General features: G+C 35.5%; 1 protein-coding gene and 1 long non-coding RNA gene across 2 annotated transcripts; one reads left to right on the top strand and one right to left on the bottom strand.

The window, feature by feature from the left end:
- Nucleotides 1-4104: 4104 nt before the first annotated feature.
- On the bottom strand, nucleotides 4105-4704 carry LOC140889546 (uncharacterized). The gene has a single exon (XM_073297261.1). The coding sequence runs from the start codon at nucleotides 4702-4704 to the stop codon at nucleotides 4105-4107; it is 600 nt and encodes a 199-aa protein (XP_073153362.1).
- A 3058-nt stretch (nucleotides 4705-7762) lies between these two features.
- On the top strand, nucleotides 7763-8301 carry LOC140886837 (uncharacterized). The gene is made up of 3 exons (XR_012151708.1): nucleotides 7763-7845; nucleotides 7941-8074; nucleotides 8272-8301. It is a non-coding gene; the product is annotated as an uncharacterized lncRNA (long non-coding RNA).
- Nucleotides 8302-14231: the final 5930 nt, after the last annotated feature.

Genomic DNA, 14231 nt, shown 5'->3' with positions numbered 1-14231 from the left:
CAAATGATCCGTTTATTCTACATCATTGGGTCTTTTCTTTTCAACGATTGTTTCAGAACTATGTATACAAGCTGGGGTCTAAACTCGAGGCGATGAGAAATGTTTGCAACCAATGCGAGCTGTGGATAAAGCTGTAGATGCTAAGAAAGCAAAAAGGGCTAAAGATTTTCAGCCAGGTGGTCGAGCTTCATCTAGCATAGCTCCCCCTCGCACTCGCAACCTTCTCACCCCTCCACGACTGATTCAGTCCGGGAATTGACTGCCTTCGCCCATCACCAAAATGAGTTCATGGCTGCCACGATAGCGAATCTTCAAGCCATGGACGCTATTATTCGAGGCATGTCTACACACCTTGGCCTCGATCCTGTCACTTTACCGCCTGCTTTGCCATACCCGCCACCTTTCCAGTTCCAATTCGCCAATCTTGTGATTCCACCAAAGGTCGAAGAAGGCGACCAAGCCAATGCTTAAACTAGGGGATTTTTGTTTTGGATACGCATATCATTGTCATTTTGTTATTTGTGTTACTGTTTTTGTTTTTGTGTCTCTGAAGCATTGAGAGCAATTCTTTAGATAAGTGTGGAGGGGGGGTAGGGTAATTTTTTATGCATGTATTTTTGGTCTTCTATGCATTCACATTTTTTGGTTTCATTGCATTTACCTCATGTTCGTTTCATGTCATTGTGTTAGTGTTTGTTCTGTCAGCATGAGTAGGATGGAGATTGATAGCCGATGATGTTATGATGATGTTACGAAGTGGTTATGAAGTTGAAAAATTAAAATTTTTGTGAAAAATTTCTACTCTTGATTGGATATGAGAAACTTTAGGTCGAGTGCTAAATATTTTTAAGCACACATGTTAAACCAGTTGAATGTAGCAATATATTAGATGATGTTGATGAATGTTGGACCATTGCACAGAAATATGTGTTTGTAGAACTTAATAGTGTTTTTGAATCCTGATGATCTTTTTGACATGACATATACAATCTTGGGCGCAATTGTTAAATATGTTTTATGAAAATTTTAGGAAAGATGAACTTAACTCCATCCAGGTTATGAGCAAGAGATTGAAATCCTAATCATCTTGTTCTTGACTAAGTATGCGGATTAAATGGGGTTAAAATTTTAAAATAACAATTTCATCAGAGCCTGGAAAGTGATTGAAATTCTATTCACTGTTCCATGGCTAAGTTAGCGGGTTCAATGGGATTGTAGCTCCATTGGGGCTATAGACGAGGGGATTGAAATTCGAATCCTATCTTAGTTATAGCTAACACTACAACAAAAATGGTCATCAAAAAATGTTGAAAAACAGCGCGTTTTACAAAAAGCGTTGTAAAAAAAATATTTATTTTTTTAATTTACAAAAACACAACACTTTTTATCAACAACGCTTTTTAAAAAGCGTTGTTGATGAGCATTTTTTTTAATCTACTGCAACGCTTTGTATTTTTTTTGACATCGCAACGCTTTGAATTTAACAGCGTAAAGCGAGAGAAATAAATCTAAACCAAAATCTATCCGGCTCATTTCACTAATTAACTCAAAAAGTCCATCGAACCCTAGCCACGCACGATTGAAGATTTCGCCTTGCACATTTCATCTCTTCATGGAAACAAAAATCTCTCAAGCGAAATATTATTCAGGTAATTACGCTATCAATCTATGAAAAAGTTCCTGGGAGTGGGTGTAAACTTTCTGGCCCGCATGGATCGACAAAATCTCTAAACAGAGTGATCCAACAAAGACCCCAAGAAAATTCATCCAAATCTCACCTTTACGATTATTAGCAGAATTGTCACGCCCCGAAAACGGGCCTAGTTGACATTGGCGTTGTTAACAATTTAACATTGAAACAACAAGCCTCGTAGTACAAATCTTCCCAAAACCAGTCTATTTCATAAAACAGAATTGTCTTTACAATACGAAACATGAATGCGGAAGCGATAATATAAAGGAAACTAGCTTAATGACAATTCTAGAGGTCTTCTTTTCTTTAAACTTCATCATCAGCCCCAAAACATGTCTTGCTCAGCCTCATCTAGTTGATCTTTATTCTTATTTAGGGAGGGAAGTAAGGGGTGAGCGTTTTAGGAAACACTCAGCAAGTGGGGGATGTTCATAAACGAGAATATCGAAACATTGATATAACATAAGTTCGAAAGTGACATGTTGCAAAATATGTCACAACAGGAATTGAAACATTAGACCAACAGAATTCGAAACAGTTCGAGGAATCATATCAAGAAAATCATAAGGTCAACATATGGAAAGCACTGAAACTTCATTTCATTATTCATGGTTTGCTTTTGTGTCCCCTATATATTACTCCTCTAAGGGGCGAGACCATTTTTTTGGTTTTATACCCACCGAAGGAAGCCATATAACGGTTTTATACCCACCGTGTAAGGGCCATATAACGGTTTTATACCCACCGTGTAGGGGCCGGGCCATATAACGGTTTTATACCCACCGTGTAAGGGCCATATAACGGTTTTATACCCACCGTGTAAGGGTCATATAACATATCATATATTCTTTCCACTTCAAAGTCAAATTATAACAGTGTCGTTTCAAAAACCTCAAAGTATAACGAATCATTCAAAAGAAACATATATAGTTCAAAGGACACGGAACAAATGCAATACGATCAAATGAAACGAAACTCTTAAAAACAAGAATCTGATACTTATCAAAGACACGAAATAATTGGTGTACAATCGGATTTTCAGAAACAAGACCATCATCATTTGAAAAGCATAAATAGAAGCCCACTTATGAAGAATTATAAGTGTACAAACATTATATCAAGAAATATACATACAAAGGTATACTTTCACAACATACGAGATAAAAGAAAAGGATAACAAACGAAGCATAGAACGAAAAATTGCTTCAGAAACATAAGTCCACTTACCTGAATCCTATGAGAATGTGAGTGAATGTTATGGACAGAATTTCTACTTCAAGCCTGGTAGTGCTTTCGTGAAACTTTGGCTCGATTAGGAAAATACTTTAGACAACACTCTTTGTTTGACTACTTGCACAAAATAACTCTACTAAATCGCAACTCTTTCTCTTGCTCGAATCTTGAAGGTGTGGAGTGTTTTGATGTGTCATTTTCCCTCAAGGTTGAGGTGCTTATATAGTGGTCTTTGAGCATTTGAAGGGACACACATTTATAGCCAATTAAGTGGTCATAAACATCCTTAATCATGGTTATAATGACTCTTTATGATGGGGGTTACATGGCTGAATAATTGGTGTCATTAACCTTGGATTTATGGTCCATTAATAGCCTCATAATGACTAATCATAATGATGAATGTGGGGGTTACTAATGGTCTTCATTCCTATAAGCCTTCAAAGTCGAATTGATTTGGCTTTAGTAGTGCAATTATTCAGATGAAGTGGTCATGCATGCATGTGGAATTTCTAGGTCTTCACATCCACCCCACCATATTGGAAGTTTCATCCTCGAAACTTGATTTGTCCTTAACAGTCCATTTTCTTGAACTATTGCTCCAATAATTTGTAGGGTCACCAAGTTACTATACCAGATAACTATCACTACAATTAAATGTACCCTAGGGAGAATTATGTTATTATTTCCCAATATCAGTCTATGTTTTTAAATTCTTGTTGATGTGAGTAGATCTAAATGAAAACTCAATCCTAATTAATCAAAACATAAGCGGTTAAGTCGATTATTGGGATGGTACATGTGATGTCATTGCTTGCGTCATTAGTCTTTTCTTGCGTTAAGGCAAACACACGAGCGTTGGGTTTGTTTTCCGTTGGCTTGTTTGGAATAGCACCTATGTTTGATCTTGTCCTCTCTACACGTTTAAGTTCGGGATAATCAGTAATACGGTGCCCCATCTTTCCACAGTTGAAACATGCACCGGAATTCTTATGACATTCCCCGGTGTGTTGGAAGTTACAGAGGGGGCATGGCTTAACAGTTGTGTGAATAGACAATGAACCTTGAGATAGGTCCTTGGACTGATTCAGCCTTTTAAATTTTTGTCCAGTTTGGTTTTCCTGGCCAATGAGGGGTCTCTTGTTCTTTTGCTCGTCTTCACGCCGTTGGATATCAGTTTAAGCTCTAATAGCTGCTCCCATTAGATCAAAAAAGCTTGTAGGCTGATAGACTGCCAATGCTGATTGAATTTGACTGCTCAGACCTTTCTTGAAACGATGAATTTTCAGTGTCTCGTCCGTCATGATGGTGGGGACATAAGTTCCAAGAGAGTTGAACTTAGATGTATATTCCATTACGGACATCTCTGGAGTTTGAACAAAGTTCTCAAACTCGCTTAATTTTTGCAGTTTGATCTCTGGAGGGAAATATTTATTTAAAAAAGCTCCTCGAAATTGTTGCCATGTAATGGGTCCAGCTGCCGTCATAGTTGGTGAAACGGTCTCCCACCATTTCCTCGCTTTATCCTCCAAGAATGGTGTTACAACATCTACTTTGTGTTCTTCTGGAATCTCAAGTAGCCGGAGTTGGGTCTCAACATTCTTGAACCAATTCTGACCAACTTCTGGGTCAGGGTTTCCATCAAAGGTTGGCACCTGGTTCTTTATAAGGGACTCATAGTGAAACTTTGTCCCATTTGGAGCATGTGGTGGCGGTGGTGGTGGTTGATTCATTCCCATTCCTTGGAGCGTTGTTGCCACTATTGTTGCTATGGCCATCAAATCCGCGTGGTTCAGATTAAATCATGGGGGTGGTGGTGTATTTCCCTCTTCTCCATTATTTTGGTTGGTGCGAGCATTACGATTGTTTCTCGGAATTCGTCCAGCCATTTCCTACAAAGCCTTATGTTTTTAAGATTCTTTATTTGACTAGAAAAATTAGATTTCAATTTTATTAATAGAAATAAGAAGGGAAGATTTGAGTACAATCAAATCAAGCGAAGCAATAAGCAGAAAAAAAAATTCAAAGAAACTAAACAGAACGTCGATGACATCTTAATCTATAACTTCTCCATCTCCTACTGCCTCCACTGGCTCTTCATTTTCTACTACAACTTGAGCATTCACTAATTGCTGCAAGTGCTCGATTTGGCCTTGCTGATTGACGACTTCAGCAGCCATGATTTGGCAATTATACTCCAACTGATGCACATGTTTTTCCGTTGATTGTTTGTATGCATCAAATTCTTGTTGTAGTTGATCTCTTAATTGTTTTGCGACCTTATAATGGTCACACCATGCTTCAGCAGTTGTCGACATTTGGCGTCCATACTTTTGTGCCTCGTGCAATTCCTCCTTGTAGTCCTTGAGTTGCTTCTCCGCAAATTTTTTTATCAAAAGCAAGTTGGTTTACTTCCCTTTGAAGATGATCATTAGCTTCCTTCAACTCTCTTTTGTCATGAAGTAAACTCGTAACGGTACTCTTAAGTTGATCATTTTCGAACTCGAGATCTCTAAATGTGTTGGCTTGGTTTGACATTTTCGAAAGTGAGCTTGAGGGATTGGATGGGGCTTGCTCGAAATTTTGAGTAAAATTGTTGCTTAGTGTGTTTTCTTTCATCTATAGATGTGATTTATATAGGTGTCTAAGGGGGACTAATATGGTACGATAATAATATTGATTTGAATGGCCTTGATTCATGCCTAAATTGAGTTCAAATCTTCCTTGGAGTATGGCCATAATCATCTCCCAGTTCTTGATTAAATTTGATCAAGGATCATGGAAATATAATATTCCATTTTCGAATTTGCTTACTATAATTCGAAAATATGGTATAAAGAGGTTCAAAATTGGAAATCCTGGTCTTTCAAATCAAGAAAAATGAAAATGGATTGGAATGATCATTTAATTGGGTTGTTCCAACTATATTTACGAGATATTATCAACAATCAACTCTAGGATTGATTGACACAATACATAGTTATTTTTTTTTCAGGAAATTTTAAAAAAATTGAGAAAAATCGGAATATATATATGGATGGAAAGCTTGAGTCGTGAGGACTACATAAGAGTTGTGGAATTGAATTCCTAGTTTTTCCTAGGGAAGTTATGACTCTTAAAATTGTAAGAACTCGATCACAGAAAACTAAATGAATGAATCTCGCATTTTTTGCGAGGGAGTTTGAGTTCATCCGATTATAAACCTGGAACCTGGCTCTGATACCACTTAAATGTCACGCCCCGAAAACGGGCCTAGTTGACATCGGCGTTGTTAACAATTTAACATTGAAACAACAAGCCTCGTAGTACAAATCTTCTCAAAACCAGTCTATTTCATAAAACAGAATTGTCTTTACAATACGAAACATGAATGCGGAAGCGATAATATACAGGAAACTAGCTTAAAGAAAATTCTAGATGTCTTCTTTTCTTTAAACTTCATCACCAGCCCCAAAACATGTCTTGTCCAGCCTCATCTAGTTGATCTTCATTCTTATCTGGGGAGGGAAGTAAGGGGTGAGCGTTTTGGGAAACACTCAGCAAGTGGGGGATGTTCATAAACGAGAATATCGAAACATTGATATAACATAAGTTCGAAAGTGACATGTTGCAAAATATGTCACAACAGGAATTGAAACATTAGACCAATAGAATTTGAAACAGTTCGAGGAATCATATCAAGAAAATCATAAGGTCAACTTATGGAAAGCACTGAAACTTCATTTCATTATTCATGGTTGCTTTTCTGTCCCCTATATGTAACCTCCTCTAAGGGGCGAGGCCACTGTTTTGGTTTTATACCCACCGAAGGGGGCCATACAACGGTTTTATACCCACCGTGTAAGGGCCATATAACGGTTTTATACCCAACGTGTAGGGGCCGGGCCATATAATGGTTTTATACCCACCGTGTAAGGGCCATATAACATATCATATATTCTTTCCAATTCAAAGTCAAATCATAACAGTGCCGTTTCAAAAACCTCAAAGTATAGCGAATCATTAAAAAGAAACATATATAGTTCAAAGGACACGGAACAAATGCAATACGATCAAATGAAACGAAACTCTTAAAAACATGAATCTGATACTTATCAAAGACACGAAATAATTGGTGTACGATCGGATTTTCAGAAACAAGATCATCATCATTTGAAAAGCATAAATAGAAGCCCACTTATGAAGAATTATAAGTGTACAAACATTATATCAAGAAATATACATACAAAGGTATACTTTCACAAAATACGAGATAAAAGAAAAGGATAACAAACGAAGCATAGAACGAAAAATTTCTTCAGAAACATAAGTCCACTTTCCTGAATCCTATGAGAATGTGAGTGAATGTTATGGACAGAATTTTTACTTCAAGCCTGGTAGTGCTTCCGTGAAACTTTGGCTCGATTAGGAAAATACTTCAGACAACACTCTTTGTTCGACTACTTGCACAAAATAGCTCTGCTAAATTGCAACTCTTTCTCTTTCTCGAATCTTGAAGGTGTTGAGTGTTTTGGTGTGTCATTTTCCCTCAAGGTTGAGGTGCTTATATAGTGGTCTTTGGGCATTTTAAGGGACACGCATTTATAGCCAATTAAGTAGTCATAAACGTTCTTAATCATGGTTATAATGACTCTTTATGATGGGGGGTTACATGGCTGAATAATTGGTGTCATTTACCTTGTCTTTATGGTCCATTAATAGCCTCATAATGACTAATCATAATGGTGAATGTGGGGGTTACTAATGGTCTTCATTCCTATAAGCCTTCAAAGTCGAATTGATTTGGATTTAGTAGTGCAATTATTCAGATGAAGTGGTCATGCATGCATGTGGAATTTCTAGGTCTTCACAAGAATCCCAGTTGCTCAATTTCCATTTCGAGTTTAATTCACAGCTCTTTTGTTGCGTTTGGTTATTCTGTAAGTTTTGTTTAAAATATTTTTTTTTCCTTATCTTTCTTCATTTTGATGATTTAATGTGGTGGATTGTTGATTTTGTTTCTTTGATTAGGCAGCTGTTTTTGGTTCAAGCAACGAAATATGGTGTTCTGGGTTTTTGGGTACGGGTCATTGGTGTGGAACCTAGGATTTGAGTATGAAGAAAAGGTGATTGGGTTCATTAGAGACTTCAGGCGTGTATTTGATTTGGGTATGCTTTCTTTTTTGTTTTATGGAATTTTCGAGTTTTCTATTTACTTGTTTTGTTAAATTGTGAAATTTTTTAGCTAACCAAGCCCCTTGATTTATATATTAGTTTCTTGAATTTTACTTCGATAAATTGTTCAGGACAATTCAAAGAATTACCACTGTTTTATTGTTTATTACATTTATTTTTGTGGATTTTAGCCTGCATTGATCACAGAGGTACGCCGGAGCTTTCTGGTTTATGGATGGAAGAGTTTGCCTTGCCCATTTTTGGTAAGCATCGCCTCCGAGATCTGTCATGCATTTTCCATGTACTTTGTTTTGATCTGCTTGCTTTGCATTTTTTTAACTGTTTCTTCATGGGTTTTGATTATTTAGGGGTTTTCAGGTTGTAAAATATCAAAAGCGTGATGTTGGGTGTTTTCAGGTGGAGGGACGCATCCCGTGCCTCGTTTACTAAGGTACTCTCCTCTTTTTTTGCTTTGATTATGTGAGCTTCTTCTCCAACGAGTATCAACACCCATTTTCGATAGATTTTTAGTGTTCTAGGTTGGAATTAAAATTTAAGAAAGTATCTTAGCTGAATTTATGTTCTTCTGCTAGTTTGAATCACGATCCGGTGAGTGTGGCTGTTGTTCTGTTTCAGCCTTCTTTATCTTTGAGTTTGGGCATTACAAGCTCGATTCCAGTTCTTACGTACAGGTTTAGGCGTTTAGCTACTCCAAGGATTGAGATCTGTATGTTCTGGGTGATTTCTAGGAGAATGATGTCATAACTCTTGCTATCATCGTCATACCTCAATGCCCCCGTAGGGTAAATATATACATGTAGAAATCAACAAGTTATAATGGGTGGAAGTTGAGTGGGTTGTTTGTTTGATTGCAGGCAAAAGTAGGGGAATAAAAAAAGAAGAAAGAATAGGACTGGGTGTTGTGGGATTGCGAGTGTGAAGAAGCAAAATCAGTGGGTAAAGATATGGATGAAGATCTGTACAAGATTTCACCTAAACTATTCGTGCTCACCACACAAGGGTGATCATTCTTTTGATAATTATTCCCCACAATTTAATAAACTGATTCTCTTGTTTTTTAATTTGAAGACCTAGTAATTTGTAGTTAGGAGAAAGCAGTCCTGAAGAAGCTGCAAATGGATCCAATCCTTCCAGGAGTCAGCTTTGAAGGTCGAATCTGCTGTTTTGATTGAGCTGCAAGAATTTTGTATGCTAAACTGATAATTCCAATTATTTCAGCCTGATCAGAGTCAAAGAAATTTTGAATTTTTCGGGAGTGAACCACAGTCATTGAGGTATATAGCTAAGTTACAAATGCTTAATATTGATCCTGTGAGTTGATTTCTCGTGCTTATGGTCATTTTTTTTAATGAATAAATAAATTTCATAGATAAAAAGTAAAGTGCAAGTACACTAGAAATATTGTGGGGACCTCGGGTGCTAATCTCATCTTAAGGGGAAATTAATGAATAAGCATTATTAATTAGACAATAATAATTCAAGCTGAATATACTTAACTAGTACATTTGGTGACGCAAAATCACGTTGCAGAAATGACCAAATTTTTTTTTTTATAGAACAGCCCCCCACACGGACCTTGGTCCGGAATATGCACGGACCATGGCACGGAGTCCGTGCATCTTTTGGACATGGGTCCGTGCCCAAGGCTAAAATCAAAAATAAAGAGGTTGCCAAAACAGTAGGCTACATGGACCTTGGCACGGGGAATGCACGGGGTCCGTGTCTTCATTATTCTAAACACATTCTGAAATTGTAGGGTACACAGACCCTTACCCAAAATATTCACGGGGTCCGTGCTCTACACTCAAAATTCAACAATGAAGCTTTTCAAATCTGAAAAATGATACAATCTATATATAAGCTTTTCAACATGATTCTATATATTTGACATGCATTAAAAAACCAATCTACATATCTGTAATACATGAATTCTCAAGTATAAATCAATACTCGACAACAACATATACAAAGGTTCTTGTTATTCTAACATGTTTACCAAATTTATAAACTACATGTCATCTACTTAAATCCCGAGTCACCACATCTAATCTTTCAATCTCGTGCTATTCAAGCCACATCTGACTTGCTTATGCCCCAACCTGATGCAATGCACACATACAAACAAAGAAACATCCGGATAACTCCGTTGAGAATAAATCTCAGTATGAACGACATGCATATACCTCATATAAGCATAATAAATTTGTATGCTATAATTTAAATCTCAAACATGTAAGAACATGTCAATCATAGAAGCCTAATCGAATATTCATTCATATAACATAACTACTCAGTTATAGCAATATCAAATCAATCATATAAATACATTCATATCATGAATGGCATATAATCACATGCTAGCATTTATAAACGCATATTCGAAACCATAGAAATCTCTAGGTTAATGCATAAATGCAATGCATGTTTCAAGGAATAGGCTATGAAATATGAAACCAATAAATATTTGTTCTTGAGATCCCGGGGAAATAAAATCTTTAACCGACCACCAAATTACCCAATCGAGGTGGCGTTAAATATCTCAATTCCCCAGACTTTGGTGCAACTATATTGAGTCTTCTAGCTCTGAAAGTAAATCTACATTCCGTGTCACTCAACTATAGCCCTCCAAACATCATTTTGCAATCTAGGCCAATCAGCCCTCTATGCTTTTTGAGGTAGGGCTCAAGATGAATGCAACATAATCTTGATGCATTAAATCATACAAATACTGATAAACATCTTGAACACACAATTCAATTATCATTCATAACAACAATAGCAAGTAAATCACATAAGCGCACTTAAACAGATAAGTATATGATTTTAGGAAACTCGATAACCAAAACGATCTCGAGTTGTTCTTCCCATAATATCTAATGTATAGTCATACCTTTTGTCTGATTCATGTATCTGAACTCGTGCCAGTTTTGATCAATCACAAGTTATCAAACTTTTGCTTTTCACAATCTGCTCAAAATCATCAAGATTGTTCAACCTATACTTGATTCAAACTTTGATTCAATTTCAACCAACTCGAGCTCGCCGAATCGAACTCGATCTCTTGAAATTCAAATTTCAAAAGGTAGCACTTGGAGCCATGATCGCAAATATACGATCAATCGAAAATTCTACCGGGCAGATCAAAAGATATCAAAGCTTAAAAGGTTGAAATATGGCTTGGGAAACCTTGCTGGTTCTTCTTCCTTTTAATTCTGATACACACGTTGGAATCATATCATTAAAGTGGGAGAAGAGATATATATTAATATATTTGCAGTTTAGTCCCTGAACTCATCATTAATTGTAAATAAATCCTTGGACAAGAGATTTAATTCAATTTCAATCCTAAATAATTTAAGAATATGAGAATTTAATTTTAAACTCTAAATATTATCAAATTAAATATTCGCGAATTAAAATTAAATACTTTCGTACCTTATCGCATTTTAGTCCTTGAACTTCTCAATATTTGCAATTCGGTCCTTTCTCGGATTTCATCCTCAAATTAAATTATTCTTAATATCAAACTCATAATATAAATATTAAATCCCATAAATATCAATTCAAATAATTTAAATATTTTAATTTATGAATCCCAAAATTAAAATCTTAATATCCGTAAATCCTTAAATTAAATATTTTCGACCCGAAATTAAAATTTTAATTTCTTAAATTCTTCAAATTAATATTTTCTCATTTTCGGAATTTAAATCTCGAATCCCGTAATTAAGTTCTTAATATTTTTTGAGCCTTACAATTCCTCCCCTCTAAGGAATGATTTCGTCTTCGAAATCGTATTCGATCTTACTGCTGAATCTCGTAAGATGTATAGCGGACTGAAGTAATACTTACTTCATTTCTGTAAGCTTTAGATATCTATTTTGATATCTTCTCTTATTCTTTTATCTGATCGCTTCTTGAATCATAGCTAATCCATTGTGTTGTAATCACTGAGTCAACTTATATATGAGCTACTCTTTCTCTTGATCAAAATCTGCGTTGGCTATTCCGCTGATCTCAAAATCTTATCGGCTTCTGTTTTATCTGATTGAATTCACAGAAAAGATTCTAGCTGATATTCTTCAGCTTCTGAATGTGGATCACATGTCATATATCTAACAATTCTAGATTTAGTATTAAACAATAAGCTAGATTGATTACTCACAAGGATCCATAATTGATTCACTTCTAAAATCTCATTCTGAATTGGATGATGCTTTGGAAATAAATTTCTTGCTAATCATTCTGTTCACTCATCAAAACCTGTATCTGTTATTCTTCTGCTAACTCTGTTGATTCTGCTTTATTCTTGTTATGTTCGGATTAATCTTCACATTCTCTGTCTTTTCTCGAATCATATATCTGATTTGATAGCTGATACTTTTGAAATTTCGTCTCAATATAAAGACAAGTCTGCTTTTCTTATCATCAAACAATCAAAACGTGTTGTTATATCTTTCAGATAGGTGTCACAGGAATTATAGTAATCAAGTGGCATAAATTCAATCAACTAGTACCGAATCTAGTATTATAGTTCTGAGTATATCCTCGAAAATCGGGATAGTCACATCTGACAGTCCATGACTCGAAGGATGGTATGATGACATCTCATACAACCAAACACTCATAACATCTGACAATAAGTGCCATAATCTAGAAAATACATCTACAGTCTCTATCTTGACAATAGATTTCAATAATTCCTGTAATCTTATCATCTTGCTAACTGCTTAACAGTTATCTTTGTATGTATGTACCATATTTAATACAGCATATTCTTGAATATGTCAAAATATACTACTATCTGAATCGTAAAATCATGACGATTTCAGTAGTTTCGAACTAAAATTCTTTCGGATAGTTGATCTTCTTGCAACTCTTACGTAACTAAACTGTTACATAAACCATCTGTTTTCTTATTTTTTTTTTCGTCTACGGAAAATTTAGTGTTGGAGATTTCAATTCTGTCGTATCTGCTTTCATTTTCTTTCACCAACACTTATTTCCATGTAATTCATATATTTTATAACAACGGAATGGATATAAAATCCATTGTAATATGCCTCTTTCAGAATCTGATACTCCATTTCTAGATTATCTGGCACAAGCCAACGATTGTTCATCGCAAAATTCATCTACTCTGATCTGCTTTCTTGTCTTATAGTTGAATCTGGCATTCTCAATCTACGTTTAATTGCTTGATCTCATATCAATGTTGCTTTCATCTTTCTAAACCAATCTGGCTTAGCTGGGATTGCAACAATTCTACTTGTGTGAGTATCTATCTAGAAACTCAAGTACAAACAATACAGATCTGTACTCAATCGATCAAGCATTCACCTAATTCTTCTTTCTATGTCCCAATTACTATCAAATCATGCAATCAACCCATAAATCTTGATGGTACTCTATATCCAAATTTCTATCATTTACAAGCCAAAATTTCAAAATACACTAAATATGTACATTAAATGATCAAAAATTCTCGAATCTCGACTCAAAGGAACTTTCTCAATTCCAGATCATCCAAAATTACATATTCTGAATGACAAAATCTGCTAAGTGATACCAACTCACTTGCATCATAAAACTCAAGAAGAATGAATCAAATCAGACTCTAGCAAAGAAATAAGAGTCAATCAAGATCGATCGATGTTGAATAACAAAAACCTCATAATCGATATCAAGAGATTCAAGAATCATGATTTCTATAATGTAATAGCTTTAGAAAAATTGAAGAGAAAGCTCAACTGTAACTGATATTTCTTATTCTCTATTGATATGAGTTTACCTATTAATTCCCTCTTGACAATAGTCGAATATTATCTTTTCAAAATAACTTGTTGTCATAGAATTAATAATCACTTCGGTACTAGGATAATTCTTTGTTAATCCATATTCTGCTGTTTATGGAGTTCTTCAGTTCAAGTAGTGTTCTTCTATACGAGTTGTCATAAGACCTTCGTACTAGACACCACTCTATATAGAACTTCATTCATGTCGTAAAAAGGTATCTGAATAATTTTTGTATAGTCTAACCACTTACAGATCTATCAATTCTAGGTTAGTTCTATAATGATCTAGTATCTCTACTAGAATTCTTCCGACACTCTTATACATTAATCTTGAT

This window comes from Henckelia pumila, chromosome 3, assembly GCF_033568475.1.
Source record: "Henckelia pumila isolate YLH828 chromosome 3, ASM3356847v2, whole genome shotgun sequence".
NCBI lineage: Eukaryota > Viridiplantae > Streptophyta > Magnoliopsida > Lamiales > Gesneriaceae > Henckelia > Henckelia pumila.
This window is presented reverse-complemented; position numbering and strand designations above follow the sequence as displayed.